At 40.3% G+C, this 24,750-nt stretch overlaps 1 protein-coding gene across 1 annotated transcript in view; it reads right to left on the bottom strand.

Annotated features, from left to right (window-relative positions):
* The window catches only part of SH3GL3 (SH3 domain containing GRB2 like 3, endophilin A3), a 58,845-nt gene that overhangs the window by 10,813 nt on the left and 23,282 nt on the right, over window positions 1–24,750 (bottom strand). Inside the window, exons 2-6 of the mRNA XM_080396404.1 lie at window positions 6,374–6,442; window positions 5,029–5,101; window positions 3,376–3,519; window positions 1,670–1,803; window positions 136–294 (exon numbers count right to left, since the gene is read on the bottom strand). Of these exons, the coding sequence (XP_080252530.1) occupies window positions 136–294; window positions 1,670–1,803; window positions 3,376–3,519; window positions 5,029–5,101; window positions 6,374–6,442 (579 nt within the window). The remainder of the gene's footprint in view (window positions 1–135; window positions 295–1,669; window positions 1,804–3,375; window positions 3,520–5,028; window positions 5,102–6,373; window positions 6,443–24,750) is intronic.

Here is a 24,750-nt window from a genome sequence, read left to right as displayed (position 1 = left end):
ATGAAAAGAGGGAAGAGGCACACTTTGGGCTTTCAGACCTTACCTCCTATGAAGGATGGGACAAGTTTTATCCAGTCCCACAAACACTGCCCTCCTGGGTGTACTGCAGCAAACAAAAACGCAGGACAGACTTACATCATTTTCTAAGAAATTGAACATGCTTCTTTCAGCCAGTTCCTTTGACTCTTCAAATTTTTCTACTGCTTGTTTAACTTCTTCATCTGGTATCTTTCCAAAACGTTTCTTTTTATAATCATAATCCAAACGGCGTCCTTCTAGTTTCTTCAGATGATGCTAAACAAGACAGAACGTTTATGAGAAGGTCCAAATGGGACATGCCCAAACGCACACAGTGTGATTTAAGGAAATTTCAGTTATGGGTGCAAATATATGCAGCATCAAAGAAATACAAGGCTGAGAAATTATCCAGGTCATCCCTTTGATCTAGGTCAGCATTAGGTCAGGCTAGAACTGTATACATGAATGAAATTTTAAATAAGCAGCCATTTGCTAACACTTGGGCAATCCGTTATCTTGATTTGCTAAACTTGGGCATCTCACTCATGGACTTCACTAAATGTATGATACCTCTGATTCCCTATATGAGGAGAAAGATCCGATATAAGTATATGTGAGTCTCCATATTCTATGTTTAATTCAGATTTACCTCTTGAATTATTCGCAGTATGACAGCTAAAAGTCAAAGAGTTATTTTCCCCTCTGATTACATAAGCAGTGGTCTAACAAATCTTGTATTCTTGCTTGCTTTCTTAGTTGTCAACTTGACACTTCTATCTGATACAACTACACAAGCTTTTCTGTTGCCAAAAATCACGGGACTGACAGACTTAAAGAATGGACTCAAAGTGACAATACAAAATGCTCACTAAAGCTAACATCAAACAGTTTCTTTTCATCAGTTCAGAAGAACTATAACAAAACCCAGTTATCTATAATAGGAGACAGCTACAGACATCAAGACATTATTACCATCTTTTTCTATGCTTTCCACATCCATTTATGTGTAAACAAATAAAATAACATTTCTGCATTTCATCGGGGTTTTAACTTGCTTATTACCCACGTCTATTGGAATTAACAGACTCAAACAAATACTGCCTGGCTTTCTTTGAGCTGTCACATTGTAAACAAAAGCATTGAAAAATTCAATACTAAAGGTTAAAAACATGTTCCTCCACTTCCTGTATTTTTCCTACAGCAGTATATGGCACTTCTCAAATCATTCTGTGATTGCCCTGAATAGCTTTTTTCAACAGTTATATTCATCCTCCAGTACAAACAGCTTTAGGCTGACAGAGAGGGCAAGATAGGATAATCAGTTGCAGTAACTCACAGCCCACTCGCATGTTCACAAGAATTAATAAAAATGTCAGTTAAAATATAATAGCAGAAAAATAAAGAATATAATTTTTTTCACTATCCTTCTTGTAGTGAATGTAGAAGCAATACAGCAAGCTTAGTAATTTGTACAAGTGAGAAATACCCAGGTATTGTGTTTAAGCAGATTTCATCACCGTTTTGCTAGAGAGCCAAACTTAAACGCAGTGGAATGTATTTACTTTATTATTTTCAAGGAAAAGATCTCAGGGAAGTAGAGTTTGACTGACTCAGATTATTGGTAAGTGAAGCTTTACCCTGGAAAACTTACCCCAATCTCTTTTAAATCTTTGTCCTGCAATAACTGTAGAGGATCAATAAAATTTTGTTTGACATTAATATCAAGAGAGTCCTTCACCTCTGCCATTTGCTTCATGCTCTCACCAGCATCCAGTAGTGCAAGGCCTATGGTAAAGAACAGGCTACTTATATCTCAATACATGTAAAACCAGAAAAATTGTCCTATGAAACAGCTATTTCAAATAGATATCTATTTATCTGTTGCAGGCCTTCAAAGAGCAAAAAAAAAATAATGCAACCTATGTACTTGCTTGTCCCTACAGAAAATTAGAAATGGAAAATTCTTGTTCCAAAGTATACTTTTTTTCCCCGTTGCCCTTCAGGAAAAAAAAAGTAATACTCTTTTCCCTACTTTATTTGCCTAGGTTACAAACCTCCTCCATTTTGAGAACTGCAAACCAAGCTGATTAATTTGTACAACGTTAGTGATATTAGGAAATACACAAAAAGTGGGTAACTTTTTAATCACAAAATTGTGTTTTACAGCTTTCTCATATACTACATGCTTTTTTCCCCAGACCTCATTTTGGTGAAAATTTTTGCTACCTTTTTAAAACCACCTATTTAACATAGTTCTATATTTTATTAAGCATGTAAGTATCAGCAGGCAGCACAGTGTTTGAAATATTCTTTCCCCTTTCCTAGTTTTATTTAGCATCCCTGTTGCTTTTGCAAAAACACAAATACATGCAGCTCACAGATAAGTTGTGCCACTTCACCTTTTGTGAGGAAAATACAAGAGTCTCTAGTTATCAGCAGCATCCTTCCTATGCAGCACCTACATGGACTTGAGTGTGAGGTCCCTACACCTACACAGCTGTTACTATTTCAAGACAACCACTGTGTAAAAACGCAGATGCTACAAACAGTACATAACAAAGCCAGCCAAGTCTGTATTGGCTTCTGCACAGTCCCAGACCACACGACTCTCTCCTAGCCCTATTTGCCTCTCTTTCCCCAATCCAGGATTCTCCTTTTCTCATGTATTTGTCCCAGGTTCTCTTTTAACCCCAGCCATCTCAAAAAGCACCCACTGAGTAGCTCTGTGACAACACTTCAGATTCATTCCAGTCAAGCCCACAGAGTATGCATCCTTAGAAAGCAAGGACTCTATCAAGATTTTGGCTGTGAAGTACCAGCATATATTGAGAGGAAATAGGTAAGATTTTATTTACCAAAGAATTGTAGCATGGCCGAGCTAAAGTTAATTTTCATGAAAACAAGAAAATGCATATTTAAGATGCGCTGCTCTAAAGCACAGAAATACCAGAATGTTATTTAAAAAAAAAAAAATATCACCCAAAGTTACTGTTTATTTTTTTCTATGAGAAAATTTTCTCTTGGTTTACTTCTCAAATATAGGGTAAACATTTTTATGTAAAGGTTAAAAGAAATACATTGCATCTAAGAATAACCCTAAATTATTTAGGTTTGGCAACTTAGAAACTAAATATGAATCATCAGACAGCACCAGTAACAGTGTTATCAAATCCACCTGCAATAGAGGTGGACAAATATGCAGAAGTATCATGTTTCATTAATTATCTCAATCACCCCTGATCACTGTACCTAACTTCCCATCTTACCTGCAGTAGCTATTTACATCAGTTACCTCACTGAGTAATATTCTGCAAAGAACTATGCTGAAATATTCACAGAAGAGATACGCAAACTCACCAAACATAGAATCATCGCCAAGCTCTCTGCCATACCGTATCATGCAGTCTCCTAGAAGTCCCTCTGTCTGGGGATAGCCCGTGGTTTTAACTTGTCCTCTGATCTTTGACATAGTGTTCAGCATTCCCAGTTTGGCTCTGTATGCTAAGGAAGACATAAAAAAAAGAAGAAAAAAAAGTTGTAAAAGCACTTTTAAAACTAATATATTTAAAGCAATAAATCATTTAACAAGGAATGTCACAAAGTAAGTCACTAAGCTGGTCTGTTAGATCCGTAAGTTTTTTGTCAGTACTTCCTAGTCAGAAGCTGAAATAAGATTCCATTCAACAATACGGGCCATATGAAACTGGTTTTTATTCCCAACTGAATAAGCATCACTTCTCCAGACAGACACATAGCGGCCATGGGAGGGCTTGTCATCTTCTGTGTATATTCACTGACACTCACATTCCTTTTCCTATTTCTGCGTGTGAACTCCTTGATTAGAAGTACTAGCAGAAAGCAAACGTGGAATAGATACAAGCACAGCCAAAGCCAGTGTCATGCTCTCCCTCCCTCTCATGCTTTTGAGAACTTTGCATAACCTATCCCTGCTCCCCTCTTTTTCTTTTCATTCCAGTGTCAAGACAGTAGACATGTATTCTGCAGAACGGCCTGGTACATACAAATTAACCTACTGTTATCTTGCATGTATCATAACAAAAACATGCATTTATTCTCAGCGTTTTTCCGATCTACTCCTTACTATTATCACTCAACAGCTTCTTCAACACAGTAGCAGCCATGGGCAGGGCATTCCTGAGGAATGTGGACCATGGTTACTAGATTCATCTTGAACATGCTGGCGGGGCCTTGGCAAAGCACCGAATCCTACTATCCTTATGTAGATATAACCCATTAAACTTCTTCAGGGACGTGCATCTCATACGGTACTCACAAGAGACTGCTAACTGAAGTCACTGGTGTAGCCGACTAAACAGGAATTCAGTAAGACAGTTCTCAAAAAATGAAGGTTCTTCCAACAGCTGGTTGGACAGTGAAGCAAGGTCGTAACAGATAAATTTTGTGATTGACTACAAACGTAAACGTGTCTCCTTTCCTGTTTCTTAAAACAACATTTGAAAAACCTCTATTAACTGATGATCCAAAAATCCACTGAGATCTAGCGCTGTCCAGAATATACAAAACTTCATTCAAATACCGGGTAAGCAAGTAACAGCCATGGGGTACACAACAACACAATTGTACCCATGGGGTATGCAACCACCAGTACCTCCGACGGCAGCAGCCTGTGAGTTAAATTCAGTGGCTTTTTATATCTCTGCTAAAAAAACAATACATATTGGCATTCTCTTCACTTCAGGGATCCACATCCCATTTCAGGAAATCCAGCACCACAGGCCCAAGCTGTCCAAGACATGCATGCACAATCTACACACGCCCAGGTGCACTCCGCTGCAAGTTGAATGCATCTCAGATCACACTTACTGCACATAAACTTTACAGTTGTGCGTTGCACATAAAGGTAAAGTTCTCTAGAACACCCGGAAGCCTCACAATGATGACCTAATTAGCTTTTCTTTACCCAAGATGAATTTCCAAGTAAAAAAAACAATGTTCAGCAAAATCCAACACCTATTGCTCCTATCCTACCTGGATTTGGCTGAAGATACTCTGTGGATTTGGACAGAAGCTCCGTTACAGCTTTATTAGTAACATCAATTTTCTGAAAAAGAAAGGCAACACAGTTACCAAAAAGCAAATCTATTACTAGAAAGTTTATAATTTAATTATAGACAGAACATACTATTCTAGCTGATTATGAAATTTTATTTAAAATAAAGCAAATGTTGTAGCTTAAAATAAATACCCATGTCATAGTCATGACAGGATTTTACCAAAAGCATATTAATTGGCAGGTAGTACTGGGAAGGAGTGAAGGTATATATCAAAATGTGGGCTTGCCTTTCCAGCCTATCACTCTCTGACTACAACTAATACACTCTAGACTACAATTTTCTTGCCAGCCCAACTGTTGTCACCAAGACTGCTTTTCTCCACAGGTGAAAAAGACTGAACATATGCCGCACAATCCTGGGGTCAGGGCCATTTAGAACAGCAGTTTTCACTGTCTTCCCATTTAATAGTTTCCAAAATGCTATAAAAATCACATTTCTGATTTGTTTCCCCTCTCCTCCCTTAGGGTCTGCACATTATTTTCCCCCTTATAATGCAGAGAAAGGAAATAATTATCTGTAGCCAAAGAAACTGAAACGTAGAAACCTGTTTAGAGCATAAATTCATAAGTACGTGTTGGAAAAAAACAACTCCTACAAGAATTTTTTCCTCTGTCTGCCAACAATAAAAGCTGTGACCTAGGTCTACTATGAACATTAAAAAACACACAGAGACATGGGCAATAAAAAAAAGCACATAAAAGCTGAAAAAGAGAAACTGACAGTAACGTTGGTTAATTTGTAACACAACTAACAAGTGGATGGCAAACATCTCAATTTCCCCAACAATTCACGTAAATTTCTGAGCATGGATTTAAACCAAGAAATATAATCCTCTATCAAGAGAAAATTTGACCCTAGTAATTAAGATTTTTATCATGAATAATATCGGATGTGAAGGCTTCGTGATATTTACAAAGGCTCACTAAACACTGGAGACTTCTCTCTTTAATCTCCCACACAGACAGAGGAGAAAGGTCCCTCCTGATGCTCTGCACCATTCTTGGAGGAGATTCTCTTCACTCTCAAAAGGTGTCAGTCGAACCTGCTTCCTCTGCTCACACAGCCTCTGCAGATGTCCCTTCCCCCCTGGCTGAGCTGACAAGGCTCAAGGACAAATCTGCACTTACACATTTCTGTTTGGAAGCACATGGTGGGGTTTCCCCCCAGGTAAATCTACAATACCATCCTAACACTTGGAATATGAAACATTTTTGGTTCTGCAATAGCTTAATATTGAAAAACGCGTTAACCTTCCTTACCCTTTCCATCTCTTGAAATTCTTCATCTAACTTTGTTCCTTCTGCTCCACTTATTTTTTCACTGAACAACTGTAAAAAGATAAATTTAACAAAAAAAAATAATTATTCAATTACAAAATATATATCTCAGAGTTACGCAAATTCAGTCCAATTAGAAAATATGCAGCGACTTTTTGAGGCAACTGTGCAAGAGAAGAGTGACCTTAGTCTTGGAAATGAAGCACTGATTTCAAGAGACAAAGATACCCGATATGAATTTATAACAGGCAAACAAAAAAATCACCTACGCTGCAGACTTCAGGCACAGGGACAAGAATCTGACTGCAGGTAAGCCTAGAATAACATTTTCAAGTATCTCTCTCCAGCTCTGTACTTCTGCATACGTTCTGGTCGTGTGTACCATTAGGTTCAGGGACACAGCTCCCATTCCTGCTGCTGGGAGTTGTGTGCAGTTCTATGGAAGGAACAGACTCATGAAAAATGCTGCACTGTGACCCACCTGTGTGACTGAGCATCTTTATGATGCTGAAAACAAAAATGCCATGCATTCTTCAAAAACTCAAAGCACCCGTTTTAAATAGAGAATTTTAGTGAGCCTTTTTAAGACGGCTGAAATATTATCCAACTCCTGTGTAAAAACTCCAGGATGTCAGACAGGAGTTTGGTCCTCACTGAGTAAACTTGGCTAGGGGTAAGCACTCAAGCAGAACTCAGCTATCTGCTTCTTGCAGTGTGTGAAAAGCAAGCCAGATCCCCACCTGGTGTGAAACAGCCTTGAAAGCATCACTCCACTATGACAGAAGTGGTTTAACACATATTCAACAAACATTAATTCCTAGGATAACTCCTGTAAAAATAACTACGCATTTCTCTGTTTTAATTGACTTTTACCACTGAATCTGTAACAGCGTAATGTAAAATCCAGGCCTAGCTCACTGACTGCTGGCGTTCCTCAAACCTGCCCCCAATAAAGCATGTTGTTCGTCCTCAGTACCTTCAAAAGGGAATTCATCTCACCGAATTAAAAAAGCCTTGGGGACCTGCATAATCTGAAAACGGGTCACGTCTCTTTGTAGTGCAATGGCTCCCTTTTCCCAGTCACAGCCTGCCCTGCACAGGTGTGGAGGGGATACGCTGCCTTGCCAAAAAACAGCGATGAGCTGATGAAGCAGAGCTGGGAGCTCAGTGGCAGCTGACCTTGCATCAATATCACTACTACCACACAGCCAAAAGAACAGACCTGCTTAGGGGAAAATGTGAGTTCAAAGAGAGCTGTACTGCTTACTATTTCTATTGGCTCTACAGTAGGATTTACATTCTTTATGCTTAATATATGCCAAGCAGACCACAAACTTGTCAAGATTCTCTCTCTTCCAAAGCACTGGCAGAACAAGCACAAAAGCAGATAAAACAGACATGAAGAAGCCCAAGTACCAGTGAGTTTCTGCAGGTCATCATCTTGCTGCTGTAAGACATCACAGCAGAGAAGCAACCTGAGGCCACACACGAAGCAGGACAGTGCCCAGGTCTCTGCAGGGAGAAAGGTGCATGAAAAGGCTGCACGAAAAGCAGCCTGTCAGAAATTGTGCAGCTTCTTTGTGCTGGCAGTTTCTATCTCCTTTCTGTACAATGTTAATTCCTAAAATAATCAATGCCATTTTCCAGTGCCTTACACATGTTTTCTTTCTCCAGCAGGCAATGAACAGATCTGTGGTTTCCTGAAACCTCTCATGGTGATCCCTTTTCAAAGGCTGAGTGCAGTGGGGGAATTATCCTTCCCAGGCTGAAGCTGCAAAAACCACATTCAGTAGCAATCCATAGCTGTCTCATTACAAATAATCCATTTGTATGTTGGCAAAGAATAAATGCACTGAAATAACATGACTGCTCAACTGTGAAAGCATAATTAATAATTACTGCACCAAATGACTAAAATAATGAAACGCCCTGCACTTGGAGAGAACAGATCTGAATGTTATAACAAGAAGCAAAAGTGGATGAGCAGAAACTACAGACACTAACAGTAATGCCAGACAGAAAGAAACCCCAAACAAACAACTCCACTGGCTCATTGGAAAGCCAACAAAGATAGTCTGAAAAAATGCGATTTCTCATCAGCTGCACTGGAAGTTGGTATGTTTTCAGTAAATGTCTTTGGCCATATGCTATTTATCCCTGGCTTACTGATGACCGTACATGGTCACACACACTTTCCTCAAATAATAGTCTGAAACTTTGGCTTCCTGTGTCGTGGCTGTGTTTGCCAGGATTGCAGCTGCCGATCCAAGGGTTTGTGCTTGGCTGGTGCATCTGTGCTCCCAGTGCAGACAGGCACGCGCCGCAGCGCCGGGCTGCAGCCTGCTCGCCCTCTTTGCACATCTGCTCAAATGCTGCCACCCATGTTTAGTTTTGGTTTCTCTTCTGAAACGTTGCAAAACTCATCACTGTGTTTTGAATGGATAAAATCTGATGCCACTCACAGAAGGAGAAAATATCTGTGGCAACACCGAGTCACTCCTTGCATGGGGATCACTGGACTTGCTGAAGTACATGCTTTCCTTACTCCCTGCTAAGTTATATCCCAAAAGTCACAGAACGACTGAGACTGCACCAGCTTTCAGAAAGAGAGAGATATTCTGCATCCACAATTTGCAGAGGAGAATGGAGTAATTTAATTAACGACTTGGATGATGGGATAGAATACCTCTCAGAGTCTAGAAGAGACCAGCATGGGAGGGAGTAATCGATACGCAGGATGGTGGGGCTGCTCTCATAAAAGCCTTCACAGGCTGGAAAAAAATGGGCTGACCAGAACTTCATGAAGTTCAAATGCAGCTGCCCTACGCTTGCAATGGAATGTCCCCATGCAACAGTACAGGCTGGAGGACAACGGGCTGTGAAACAGCTCTGCAGAGTAGCACCTGTTGTAAGGTGGTTGGAAAAAAACCCCAACTTATCTGGAACTTAAGTCAGAAGCATGCCCTTGAGGTAAAGAAAGCCAGCCCCACACTGGGCTTTATTAGCAACATCACAGACAGCAGGTCCAGGGAAGTGGTAATTTCCCTCTATTTAGCACCTGTGAGACCAGATCTGCAGTACGCATCCAGTTTGGCCTCCCCAGTACAAGACACTGACGTCCTGGGTGAGTCTGGTGGCAGACCACTGATATGAGCTGGGGACTGGAGCACATGGCATGCAAACAGAGCACTGAGTTTGTTTGTTCAGCATTTTGAAGAGGTTAAGTGGGTATCTATATAGGGGGAGTATGAAAACTTGGAGCCTGAATCATGCACAAAGACAGTAAGCAACGGTCACAAGCTGGAAAACAAGAAATTCAGACCTGTTAAAAAGGAAAGAAAAAAGAAGAATAAACACCAAGAGGATGGTTAAACACCAGAGTTGTCAGAGAAGTTGTGGACCTCCCACACTCGACGACATTCAAGCCTTGCCTAGACAAGGCCCTGCTTCAAGGGAGAGGCTGAAGTAGACGCTTGCTGGAGGGCCCTGCTGACCTATGGAATTAGAATGGGAGTCAGGTATTTACAGCAACATGTGAACGCAACTCCACAGAGCCAGCCACGGGATCTGCTGACACTGTTTCATGCAGACACTAAGAATAACCTAACACACACCTACGTCTCGGAGCAAAAGCAACGACTGTATGAAAAAGAACACTTTTCCGGTTCTACATGAACATTAATAATACTTCTATTTTTAACGCAAGAAAACACTTCTTCAATGATATTTACTCTGAGCTTTAATTTCCTTTGAAAAAGGAGACTACCTCAGTGCCCAGAGAGATGCCATAAAGAATGATTCCTTAAAGTCTATAAGCTGTCTGCACTCCTGACAGTAAAAATTGGTATCAAGTTCTGATGGTTATCATTAAATTTTACACCACTACAGCTTATTTCATTCATCTTTATGTAATCAGGATTGGCTTTACTGTTCTTGCATTTAGGAACACAAAAGCTTTTGTTCTGATCATACTGAATTTAGGAGTTGTAAAACTAGCATCACCACTCTCCCAATTAAAAGTCACAGGATATCCAATTAATTATTGAAAACGGATGCACAAAGGAGACAGCTGCTGAGTTTTAGTTCTCTGACTATTTGCTGAGCATCATTTACATGCATTATATCAAGCTGCAAAATGCTTTGAACTTAAATAGAAGCATGCCCAACTGTGGGGCTGTGTAATTATGTGGCAGTATCTATCAGTTTTTTACGAGTCAGCTAATCAAAGGCAAAACTGCTACCATCACACAAGGCGTGTACTCTGAGGGAGCTTGGAATTACTTGTACAGGAAGAATCTTTCATCTCCAAATTTGGAAGCTGGGTGCCACGGATTCAGCACCTTTTTGCTAGACAGGGCCAGAGTTAGAATTTGGAGCTCTGAAAAAAACCAGTTCCCACCATGGGGGCCACCACTACCTTACTATTCCACTGCCAGGTCAGACGCTAAAGACATCCACTAGTCATATTTCTGGTGGAGCTGATTAGGTTTCATCTGGATCAAAATTTACACCCAGAAAACCTGTAAAATGAGAACAATTTCTTCCTCTCATGTGTCTGTGCAACCCCCTCCATCACACTTGATGTATTAGAGTTCGTGGGGAGAAAAAACTCAGCCACTGTGTTACCACCTCTCATTTGTAGTTACGTGCTATACCAAACTACCTTTTACTGTAAAACTTGCATGCTCTAACAGGAGATAGCCTTTTTGCCTAAAGAAATACTGCAGTTTGTAGACAAACTTACTTGTAACTTCTTTCTAGATGCTACTGTTCTATTTAATATTGAAAAATTAAGTATCATGTGGTCTTATAAACAATCTAAAAGTCTCTGGTGGGCTTATATGGAATCTTCTAGGACGACAAATCTGGAAAAAAACAGACAGGTTTTGAAAGAAACCCCTCCAGATATCGTGATTGCTATTTAAGTTCTGTATATCCAGCTATTGTTCAAAATGAAAATTGCAATTTTGTTACACAGTCTTTTAAGACTAAATATTTATCTGCTACGGAATTTATATTCCAAGAAATTCTCTGAGAAAATGTTTTTTTCTATAAACCTCATTTTGAGATTTTGTTCTCACACTGCTTCTTGGTTACTCTAATTTCTTTGAGATAATGTAATTTTATTTTGATTTGTTCTGTTGTAATGAAGCATGAACACAGCACACAAACTGTCTACAGTTTACACTGAAATCTATGGCCCACCAAAACCCTAAAGTAAAAAAAGCCTTAAGCTTTCATGTAATTTTTAGTACTTTTATTTTAACTATGTCAAGATTTATCCTTCTTATTGCACAGGAACAGTGCATTTCTCCATTCTCATATGGATTATAAAAATAAGCTTCAGAAAAACGCTGTCTTTTACTAATGTTTCATACATCATATCCACTAAATTGCAGTACTTTTTCATATTTCACTAAGGAAGGTTACTGAACACGAGAAACTGCCAAAAATATCCCAGATCAACAGAGAGCTGATAAAACTCTCAAAACAATTACCCTATTTTTTTTATATATCCACTGGGTATTTTGTAATACAAGTCAATAGGATTCTTGCCAGCCAATACTTGCACACACGCTCTGACCTTCTGTTTCACTTGCTTTGCCTTTCTCTTGCAACAGTCATTAACTGGGAATGAACCACCAGTTTTCTGTGGTTATTCAGCTACTGTTGAAACAAGTGGAGCTGAAGTCATCCTTAATTGGCCAGCAACACTCTCTTGTACATAACGGGCCAAAAAACCATCAGACACTGTCTAATGACTGAATGAAAGGAAGGAAAAGGCTGAGCGACTTAATGCTTCTGTGCCTCAGTCTTTAAGAGCAAAGACCAGTTACCCTCAGGGTACGCAGCCCCGTGAGCTGGAAGACAGGGGCGAGGAGCAGAATGAAGCCCCCCACAGCCGAGGAGGAAACAGCCAGTGACTGCTGCTCCACTCAGACACACACAGGTCTATGGGGCCAGACAGGATCCACCCCAGGGTGCTGAGGGATCTGGGGGAAGCGCTCCCCGAGCTGCTCTCCATCACTGACCAGCAGCCCTGGCCGCCTGGGGAGGTCCCAGCAGAGTTACCAGATGTGACGCCCATCCACAAGGAGGGACAGAAGGAAGATCCAGGGAACTGCCAGCCTGACCTGGTGCCAGGGGAGGCCGTGGAGCAGGTCACCCCGAGCGCCATCACCCAGCACCTGCGGGACAGCCGGGGATCGGGCCCAGGTCCTGCCTGACGGGCCTGATCTCCTCTGTGACCGGGTGACCCGCTGGGGGCTGAGGGAAAGGCTGTGGGTGGCGTCTGCCTGGGCCTGGGCAAAGCCTCCGGCAGCGTCTCCCACAGCCTCTCCCGGAGAGCCCGGCTGCTCCTGGCCGGGCCGGGGGCTCTGCCCGGGGTAAAACGCCGCCGGGCCCAGGGAGCGGCGGGACGGGGTCACATCCAGGGTGCAAAAGGGCCTGGGGGGCTGCCTGGGGGGCTGGGCATGAGCCCCCCGGGGGCCCGGGTGGCCGAGGAGGCCAGCAGCGCCCGGCTTGTGTCAGACACAGCGTGGCCAGCGGGGCCGGGGCAGTGACCGTCCCCCTGCGCTGGGCACTGGTGCGGCCGCCCCTCGAATCCTGGGGTCAGCGCTGGGCCCTCACTGCAGGGGGGACACTGAGGGGCTGCAGCGTGTCCAGAGCCGGGCAGGGGCTGGGGAAGGGGCTGGGGCACGAGTCCCACGGGGAGCGGCTGGGGGGGCTGGGGGGGTTCAGCCTGGAGAGGAGGGGGCTCAGGGGGGACCTTATCGCTCCCCACAGCTGCTGCAAGGGGCTGCAGCGAGGGGGGTCGGTCTCTTCCCCCAGGTCACAAGTGATAAGACAAGAAGAAATGGCCTCAAGTTGTGCCGGGGGAGGCTTAGATTGGGGATTAGGAAAAATTTCTTCGCTGAAAGTGTTGTCAAGCACTGGGACAGGCTGCCCAGGGAGGTGGTGGAGTCACCATCCCTGGAAGTGCTTAAAAAATGTGTAGATGTGGTGCTCAAGGACATGGTTTAGTGGTGGGCTTGGTAGTCCTGAGTTAACAGTTTGACTTTATGACATCAAAGGTCTTCTCCAACCTAAATCATTCTATGATTCTATAGTCTATTAAAGACTTTAAGAGCTTTTAATGACTCTTCACCAAGTAACAGTGCTTATTTTGCTCTAAAGCAACATCTGCTGAAATTATCTGTTGAAACTTTAACGGGATGGAAAATTCCTACAGTTGTCATAAATATGCACTGTCAAACCCATGAGGCAAAACCTAGATTTTAGGAAAAATCTTTTAACAAAAAAGCCAAAGCTATGAAAATACTTTAAATTCATTTCCCCCTCTCTAAAAAGGAGCCAGCAATCAACTGGGAAAACTTACAGATTCATCCTAAGTTAAGACATGGGGAGTCAGGAAATAATGTAACTATATGGCTACATTTCCTGCAGAAGCATGTAACTGGGCCAAACTGCAGAAAGACATTACAATATATCTTTAAACACAGTACTTCATACAAAATACTACATTCCAGTATGTTTAATGCATAATGGTTATGCTAAATCATTAAAACTTCCAGTTGTGGCCCTGCAGCCATGTAACTGTTTCATTTGGCGTTAAGATTATCATGTATAGAGGATTTAATGCAATGCGACAATACTAATAGCTTTCTGAAGAATCTCATTAAAGTCTGTCATAAACAATGGGAAGAATAAGGTGGCTGGCAAGATGTCTTCTGGCTGAGATAGAATGTCCTTGCAGTGCTCAGCATCCTAAGGGGAGAGATTTTCTTTTCCTGTCCTTTTCCAGAATGGTCCATCAGATTAGAGAACCAAGGTGCTTGCCTGTCTTTTAGATCAAAAAGTAGTTTAACTTCAAATATCTGTAAGTCCCTGTTTTGTGCTTCTAAGTTCTACTAGAATGCTATATATATAACTTGGTTTTCCTCTTCCCTGATTGCTATATTATATGTAGCTTGCTAATTCCCACGCTCAAAAAGAAGGTTACTACTAGTTCATGCAGCGCTCACGACTAAGAACTTGAATCTACAGCACAGCTTACTTAATGTCTTGCATCTTATCACATCTAAAATAAAGGAGTACACACTGGCAGAGCCATCTGTACAAAGTTTGCCACTGTGATAGAAAAATAATCTTCAAGATGAAGAATAAAATATTCTGCTTTATTGACTAGGTGAGTATCCAGAATGAAGGGGCAGCTTATAGACACCCCTGTGATTGACTTCTAGAGATCTACTGAAGGTCTGAGTGCCCAGAAGAAAGTATCCAACACTAAGAAACTAAACTAAGATGCACATTTTCAAACACAGATCTAAACAAAAGACTAAAGAAACTCAGCACTTGGCCTGTGGCAGAGCTGCAGAGGATGTGAAACCAAGCAGGTATGAGAATGGAAGCCTCTTCAGGTCTCTCCTGCTGCACCCAGAATGTCCTAAGGACCTGGAGCCATGCAAAGACAAGGATGTCAGAGCCACTAAAGTAGAAAATCATCGGCAAGTGAAAATGGGTAATACATACCTAAAAAGTGATTTTTCTCAGGCTCCTTAAAACAATGCAACAAGAAACCTCCAAGTTATAAAAGCGTACCAGTACTTGAAGCTGTTCTTTTAATTATATTGACACAGCTCATACTATCCTAATGCTTTGGAGAAAGTCCAAACCTCTTATTTTAGAGATTAAGCACTAAACAATGGCAAGAGCTCTTTGATTACCTCAGTACATTGTGTTTTCAAAGAAAATAAAAATATTCTTGCTCTGATGTACTTGAAAGAAAAAAGATTTACTCTGCCCCCCAGAATAAATAAGGGGTCTACTACAAAGTGCCTGTGTTTCAATCATGCAAATACGGAACACCCTGGCTGACCTCCAGCAAATCATTTAAGTTCATACTTCAGTAGGTGCTTAAGTGCCTTGCTGGATCAAGACTGGACTGCTCAGCACCTCACAGTATCAAGCTCAAAGGGTCATCACCTTTACGTGGAGCATTTTATAACTTCTTCTACTAAACTTCCAGCTAGCAGTAACACAGATTTCTCCAAAGAGAAATTTGGGGAAACAGTAAAAAAGATTTCTGACAGCAACAAAGAGAACTCCTTTTTTTTTTTTTGAAAAAATTAATCAAACAGCTGAACTGGGTCCTACTGCTATTTAATCAAAATTATAGAGTGCAAGAAGCTGTGCCCTAAATATCAAATACTCGTTATTGCTCTCATGGCTACCTGAGTGGTATAAAATATCTTTGAGTTCAACAACACTGGTACATGTGTATTTAAGAAAGTGAAGCTTTCTCTTTTGCTAACAGTTTAAGCATAATTGTAAAATGTAATACAATATTTTGGAATTTATATAAGTCATTAAGACTGATTAAAAATTGTAATCCTATTGCGGATACAAAAATTAAAACAGCATTCTAGCAGTACCTATGGCAGATTACATTTTTATATAAATGGAGAGAGACACAGAAGGATTGCATCCAATTGGATGATTCTCTTGTAATTCATTACCCATGCCAAACGGCTGAACCAGGACTCCAGAACACCACAGCCACCGCCACACAAATTCACATGCTAGTGTTTCACTGAAGTTCTCTATTCCCAGATATTTAAAGTAGAAAAATAAAGAGTGAACTGTAGGATGTGCCTATACTTCAAGGACAGCTCATGACTATGCTCACACTGTCTGGAGTAAAGAAAGGGCATGCCCTACATTGAAACTTCCTTCAAGAGATTTTTCGTGGGCCCAACAGTAAGTCTTGTCCATGCAGCCAACAAAATCAAAATACTAGAGAAACGTGTATTGTTTAAAAATATGAAGGATTTTAAATATATGTAGAAATGTGTTACATTTAAGGACACACTAAGATAAATATCATTAAAATATTTCTTAAATATTTCCTCATTTTAAAAAATTCATACAATTTATAAACACACAAAATAAAAACTGGGCTCCATTTTATTTTCAGAGCACAGATTTAGGTAGGAAATTCTATTCGCATAATAAAAAAAATCCCAGGCTATCTAAGGGACACCAGGAATTTCAAGGGCCTATTTCCCAAGAAGCAAAACATACTTTTTCTACCAAGAGATCTCTGAATAACAGTGTTTATACTCACGAAGAGCATTCCCATCACACTAATATTTATGAACCCTTTATTTCATTACTTGTAACTTCTCAGGCAAACAGGAGCAACAAGATCACAGTAGATTATTTTTAGGAAGACAGATGACCTGAGTTATAAAAGGATACACCAGATAAAGATGAATAGAAGAGAAATACTTTTGCAATGTGACTTGCCTGGGAAGTAAGGGATCTGAGGGTGTCTCCGTATGTGTACTTCTGACAAGGTGATGTTCTGTAAGCTGCTGGTGTAACATTAACTCAGCTTCAAGCCTGTCACTGTTATTGGGTCACATGCAGATTTATATAAAATAATATAATTTATATAATAACAAGCATTGTTATTAAGCCCACCTTCTAACATAGAGCAAACATTTCATAGCCGAGCATGACCCAAACTGTAGAGAAGCCCAGCCAGGCAACCAGCCGAGACCACTACAGTCAATTCTACAGCTGTCAGTATCAACAAGAATGGACCCAGTCCATCAAAACTCCCCATATGCTCATAAAGAAAAAAAATACCCATTCACATCACGGAACGTAAGGTCCACAGCTACCACACTGAATCAATGAACAGCCACAGCTGTTGAGCGGCAACAGCACAGTTCTGGCAAAGATTCAGAATTGGCAGCTTAGTTTTATTTAGAAAGGAAGCTCAAATAGTGCAAGCCATGTATTCTGGGATCAAGGAAGCCCTTACAAGCACTGGTACACACTGGCACGTTTCAGCAGTGACAGAATTCCCTGCTGATGTAGTCATTTCAGCAGGCAATCGAGACACACCTCACAGAGACAATCCAAGACATCTATCTTTCAGCAAAAAACCTCACCAACTGATCAACCAAAGGTTCTGCTTTCAAACTAATGGCGCTAGAAACTCAAAACTATTCAGACAAGAATTTCCTTGATTTAAATTCTTTTAAGTACAGCTCTTCTGTACCACTTTGTGTGACCTCTTCTAACAAATCAATTTGAATGAATAAGGGCTGAAGACACCTAGGTGTATGTCAAAATGTATTTAATCAATCTAACAGCCTTTGCTTGGGACATCACATCGAAGAAAACCAGAAAAGGCACAGAACCCAAGAACATGACAAACGAGGTTACTGGTTGATGAGTGCTGCCTTTCCTTCAGAAAGGACTTACACAATCAAAAAACAATGGAAGATTTAAAAAAAAAAAAAAAAAAAAAAAAAAAAACCAAAACTTTAAGAGTGTGATTAACTGGATAACCTGTATGATTTTGTGTAGTCTTAACAAAAGATTCTGCCACTTAGGAGTATTATCACAACAGAATTTTTTCAAAAGAGAAAGGCATGCCATTTTGACAAAGCTAATGAGTGATTTACATAAAGATGTATATGATGTGGGCGTTTGTCCATTTCTGTAAGTTCCTAGCATCCTTGCAATTCTTTCTGCTGACGTAACTCTGAGATGCATGAAATATCTTTTGATTCCTGTTCTTTCAAGAAAAAGGGGCAAAAACAGACACAAGATTATCCAAGGTCTTGACAGACCTGTAAGATTCTGTGTATGTGCTCTAGAAACTCACCATCTCTAAAGCAGGCAGCAAATGATTCGGTTAATGCCTCATGCTCTAAGAAAAGATCTACAACTGATAAAGTAAGATGAAGAGTCTGGCATTAAACACTTAAGTCATCTGTAAGAACAGGACAATGTACCAGTCATGGTCCTGCAGTTTATGAAATTTAACAATAACATCTAATGAAATATTATTTATGACTCAATTTGTTATTCGCTATACCTGCAGGGGAAAAAAAAAAATATCTCTGTTCTTTGACAGCAATACTCTGAACTTACCCCATATGATTCCTATGCTCTTTCTAATATATTTCTTATGCGTATTTTTTGCCAGAATTTAGGGTTTGGTTATGTTTTTTATTAATGGTAACATCAGACATTACATTATAGCTCTGATACTCCTTAAAGTTGTTCTGCAAGAAGTTTGTGCCAGAAAACAAATCCAAAGTAGGGTCAGGAATGCTGGGCACTCACTGTTACTTGGTCAACACTCAAAATCCTGTACCCAGCTGATCCAGACAGCACACAATCATGCAGCCTTTCAAATTAACCTTATTAACAAAATCCTGCCAAAGTATGTGTAAATATAGACTGTGTAATCTAGACTTATAAAGAAGTCTGCACATTGAGAAGGGTGCTGTCCTTTCCTCTAAGAAAGCACACTCTTTTAAAGTTCTTAACATACTTCAGAATATTTTATCTTCACTTTGTAATGGACAGTTTGATTCCTTCTGTGACGTTCCAAAGGTCTCGAGTCTCTCATAAAAACAAAACCCACATGCTACTTGTACTGCTGATACTGCTTGTTCACAGGTCTGGATTCCAGACCTTCTGCTCTCAGCAAGAGCTGCTTATTAGCCTCTGCGATAGGTTTTGATGCTATAGGAAAAAAAAAAAAAAAAAAAAAAGAGGAACAAATCAGTACAGAATGAACCACATATCCAAGCTCCTAATATGCCAGTAATTTAGAAGGTGGAACTGGAAGCCTAATACTTGGGTGAATTTGCGTTAAACTGACCTGTCCTTGGCCACACAGTAGACAAGTGTTAACTCTGAAAATAGAATGACAAGAGTCTGAGATCTCCACTCTTCGCCATGAAGAATGCTGTCTTACATAAAATATTCTGTATGTACTTCTGAACAGGCAAAGTGAGTGAAAGTTATGTTTATGAGATCCAAATTGTGAGTTGTCAACTACTGCACAATCATTAAACTTTATTGTAGGAACACAATTGCAGATTTTGTCAGCAAGCAAAATAAAAAATGAGTGTACAATTGTGCAAGAAATATTTTTATCGTAGACAGTTTTTTAGAAAAGTGAAATGAAAAGTATTTATATCAGTTTTCCATGTTCAAACTGATATATGTTTCACATTTAAAAGTACTATCACTCAAAATTTGAAAAATATGCAAATTGATGTTGTTTTCCTGCTGATCTATGCAATCATGGACTGTTCTAGTTCCTAAATAACTGCAACTTTACAAAAGAGAAAATACTAACAAAAAATACGCACATGGTCTAAATATGCAATCATTTGCTTAGCAGAAAGTTCAACAGTTTGCTCAAAATGAGTCACTTCTGACCCCAATTAGAAATCGAATAAACTGTGCTGTCCAGCTGAGCACCTTTCTCTCAAAGCCAAACTTCAGAAAACATTGTATCAAAGCTACCTGAAATTGCACACAAAGCAAGGAACAGTTAATTTCTGGGTTTACACTAACATAAGCTTAACTGACTCTGCAGTTACAGGATTCAATTATTGGGGGTTTTTAAATGATAGATCCTGGGCTAACTGCATAAATCCTGCTAAAACTAAATTTAAAGAAAACAACAAGGTACTACAACGTCCAGTTGCAGTCCCAATGCAGCAGCAGTACTTTCCATGGAAGTATTACCAACAAAGTTGAGAACCTTTGTAAGGAACATAAAACACATCCCATGCAGTTACAGCGAGGCAACATTTCAAAATACACCAGTAACCAAAATGTTAAATAGTGATTATGCACGTAAATATAAAAGACTCATCCATTAATCTCCTAATCTGCTCGAGAGAGCAATTAGTAGAAACATAAGAACAATATTTTAGAAAGTATTCCCTAGTTCAGTCACTTCTACACTTTTTTCCCTAGTCACTTCTAGCTTCCCCCCTCCCCCCCTTTCTTAAACATAAATCTGCTAGAGCTCGGCACCAAAACCATGCTAAACTGGAATCTGCAAAATTGAACCTGGGAATAAATACGACACATAACAGCATCATGCCATTAAATCTGCTGATACGTGTCCTTTTCCATTTCCATGCAAGTCAGAAGGTGCAGGGAATAACAAGTTTCCTCTTTGCCTCACAAATAAAAGCAATTGAAGGAAAACAAGAATAAAACAAAAAATGACAGGAAAGGAAGATACAAGAAAAACAGTATTTGTGAAATAACTCAGTGGCTCAGCAGACTGGGATGGAATTTTATTTCCTACTAAATTGAATAAGCTTTTGCTTCAAAAGAACAGGATTAACCAACAGCTTTTATATGCACACACATGCACATGCACGCACATACCCTGCCCCCCCATACCCCTCAAGAAACCCAAGAGGTATTAGAGATCTGGATGGTTTTGAAAACCTGCCAAGTGCTTATCTAAATCTCTAAGCATGTAAATACTTCTTAAGAGTCTAGCCTGAGAAGCACACAGAACTCAACACTGCAAAAATATGAGCTCTGTTTAATTTCACATTCTAGTCATAAACAGCTGACAGCAGCTAAACTAACTACTACTACATTATTATTACTTGATGCCTTCTTTTCAGGAAATAGTTTGTCCTTGCATTTCTTCTAGCACAGCATAGTGACGGTTTCTCTTATTTACATTCATAAATAACGGCTGGATATGTTGTGGGTATTTTCTTAAATAATCTATGCATCCACCATGTAGAACCATTAGTATGCTTTAGGGCATACATACAGTTTAGGACATCTTCTGCGGATGGTCTACAATTATCACAAAGGAAACACTTCAGAAATTAACAGCATTTAAACCATTGCTTGACTACAGAGTTGCCTGTGCCTGTCTGGACCCCCCACTTCCTTGCAAACTACCATGTATATATAAAGATGCATAGCACGGTGGCCTAAAACATTTCAAATGGCATTAAGAATTCTGACAATCAGCAAATACTTTTCCACAAAAATAAGCTAGATGTTTAAAAATTACACAAGAAATTGAATGCTCTAGAAAGAAGACAGACTTGCACAACAAAGCTCCGATCAATGGCTCCTGGCTTGGAAGCACTTTGCCACTGCAAATAAACAGACACACTTAGGCAAAGAAACACTGTTACAATTATTTGTAAACTAATCGCAATCCTACCAACCCAAACAGCACATGCAATAGTATTAATTTATAAACAGAAATCCTGTGTTCTACAGCATTCTTCTTCTGCAATGGATTCAGTAATTTCTTCCGGGAGCCCCTTACCCCCTTCCTTTTGTAACATCTCAAATCCCAGTCCTTTGTGCTAGTAAAATTAGCTCAAGTTGGCAATTCCCTCACCTATATCACTAGTGTTAGAGTTTGCAAAAATAAAGTTTTAAAGGAAACCATGACAGAAATTATTACTTCTGAAAGGGTAGCACATCTAATGCTTCATAATAATTTGAAATCCTGTTTAAAACATAAGCACATTAAATTTATGTATTTCATTTGTGAACATGTGAGAATTTAGCTCTACTTTCACCAGAGGTTTCCTGCAATTTCTCCTTTCAGCCTGAGGATCCCAGTATCACAGCCTTTGGCGAGAGGTGGTCCATAGCTGTACCAATCATCCTCTGACAGCCAGCGCAGCTCTGATACTGGCAGAGAGGCGCAGGGATGAAATGTGTCCCTGTTAAGAAGGGATGTGGCAGTTCAGTGTATTCCCTAGCCAGCCACTATGAGCTGAGTTCCCAGAGCCATAGCGACAATTAAAAGCTTGCTGAAGCTGTCAGTGCAAGGCTGAAGCATGAACACCGCTTGCCTCCCTGGGAAGGACAGCAAAATTGACACTCCTCCGTACCATCAGGGTTAAATCAATGCCACAAGTTCAAATATCAGGGACAAAGCCTCGCCTTTGAGTATGGCCACCTTCAAGAAATTGAGAAACATAAGAGTTTGGCTTAAAGCTCAAAATCTGAAACAAGAAGCAGGGAATGGGGAGAGCAAGAAAATCTGTTTACCACTGACAGCTATTGTATTGCATGCAGTTCTGTGCCAGGGGCAGTCAGCTCTATTAAGGCACTAAACTCCTGCGTCAGGTTTTCCTGGCAGTCCTGTTTGCATACTTACCTCACATTACAGTAGAGAAGTGCAGAGCTGTCACTTTCTCCCACCTCGAGTATTTCTAGAAAGCTTTGTAGATTTTCTCTCTCACAGAAACATTAAGACAGACATGCATTCCGAGACACATTTTATCCTCATGACTAATCACTGGTACCTCTGCACTTCTTTTCAATTCAGTCAGTTCAATTTAGTCTCTTTTCACTACCACTGCTTCCATTTAGTTGTTTTTTCCCCTCAGTCGCCTCATGCCTCCTTATCGTTCTTCTCTCTTTGCCTTATGTTTCTTTTTATTTCCTTTATTTTCTTCTGACACACACGTCTCTCCATCTATGCTGTATGTAAGACCCTGCTCAAAACCTGTGCAAATCACACCCGGCGGGGGGGGGGTGGGGTGGGGGGGGTGGGGTGGGGGTGGGTGAAGGGGAAGGGAAAAAAGAAAAAAGAGAAGGGGGGCGGGGGGGGGGGGGTGGGGGTGGGTGAAGGGGAAGGGAAAAAAGAAAAAAGAGAAGGGGGGCGGGGGGGGGGGGGGGGGGGGGAAGCAGCAGCGTTTGAGCTGCCAGTCTCCAGCAGCTGCCAGCAAGTAGTTCAGAGCTCCTCAGGGGAAAAGAGGGGCAATTTCTTCCACCAAACTTCCCTATTAATTTTCTTCAGCGAATACCTCTTCCAATAGGTGGTTTCATGAAACAGATTCCAGGATATTGTGGTTTTAGATTTAAAACCATCTAGAGTCTACTTTCCATTGATGCTAAAGCACCCCTCACATGCAAAATATTGACACTGCTGAACCATGGAAATTTCAAAAGAAAAAAGGCTTTTCTGCTAAAGTCAGTAGGACAGAGATGGAATAAAGAGGCAGTGGTGTAAAATACAAATGCTGGCTTTGATCACAGCAAGGCATTTGGTCTTATTACCATACATTTATAATCTCCATCTTACACTTAGCATAGCTAAGGCCCAACTACCCATCATGGCACTCAAGCTATACGCCCTGCTACAAGACTTGAGGCTTCAGATGTCACATAAAAGCAGTTCTCCAGTGTGCAAGTCTGGATGTGAGTTAAAGTACTTCACTGCAGCTTCAGACCAAAACTCAAACCAAGCCTAAATGAATAAATTTTCCCCTCATAGACGAATGAGGAAAGCCTACTCGCTGCCTCTGCATAGGGCTTATGGTTTTGTATGGTCTGTATTTTCCATTAACCACCCAAAACCAACTAGAGATTAAGCCAGTGCAGTGAGATATGCTTGGTTTTTTCTAACTGGTTCCGTTTTGTTTTGGGATGCACATGCATTTACCATGAACCAAAACAAAACCAGGTATTGCTCAGCTAGCTATGGGAGTCTATAAGCAAAACAGGTCAATTACTATTTCTAAACTACTTCTAAAGTTCCCTTTTCCCTGTCTTCTTCCTACACAGTGTATTGCCACTGCAAATCCAGCAATACCATTTCGTGTGGCTGCACAGGGGCCACAGTCAGAAACACTAATGAAGGCAATACAGGAAACGCAGGAAGGTAAGGATGTGCCTTGTTGTTACTATACTGTTGCTATTATATAGTTTTTAATATTTCCTATTGTATCTTGTTTGGGACAGCAGATTACCTTTTGTCATTCCCTCCTCAGAGATATGTTCAAGTTCAGTCAGACAAATGCCTTTGTAAATTGAAATTCTGCACATTCTACAGCAGCATCTTTGCCACAGAAAATATTGCTCTTAGTAAAATTTCCTTAACATACTGTAACTAGAGATGAACCTATTACTACAGGCCATATGGATATCAGTTTGCATCTGCACATGCATACACATGGGAATGAAAGAGAAGTCCTGGATAGGCTATTTGTTTACCAGCTGGTGAAAACAGTAATTTAACTGCTATCTCAACCAGCCTGGAGGGGAGGGGTTGATTCTATTTAAAAGAAAAGTAACAGCTAAAAGAAATGTCATTGTTTAAATGATTTTACGTTTTTTTCCTATGATTAGCAAATGATCCCCTGAAAAGATTTAAAAGTCCAATAGGGAGTAGACAGGAAAATAAGACTTTTCTTCTTCAGTGTGTTTGTTTTCTGCATTTGACAGTACCTTCAAGTAGTCCAATTGTTTTCCCACTAGCATGATGCAAATGTTCCATTGCTAACCCAAATATAAACAGAGAGTTTATGTTTGTTTTCTTTTTTAAATTACAAAGAATGTACATAAATCAAAAGAACCCCTGGGATCTCTAAATACATAGATATTTTAATAGCTTTTTTTTATTTATACTGACATTTGAACTCATTTACAGTGTATTTCATACTTTATTCCATTTAAGCCTGTTTTTAACGTGAGTTCAGCCTGTTTGAGTTGGGCAAGTCAAGTTCAAATAGCAGAGAAGACAA

Source organism: Falco punctatus (genome assembly GCF_963210335.1).
Source record: "Falco punctatus genome assembly, chromosome: 7".
Taxonomy (NCBI): Eukaryota; Metazoa; Chordata; class Aves; order Falconiformes; family Falconidae; genus Falco; species Falco punctatus.
Note: the sequence above shows the minus strand (reverse complement) of the source record. Positions and strands in the feature narration are given on the sequence as shown.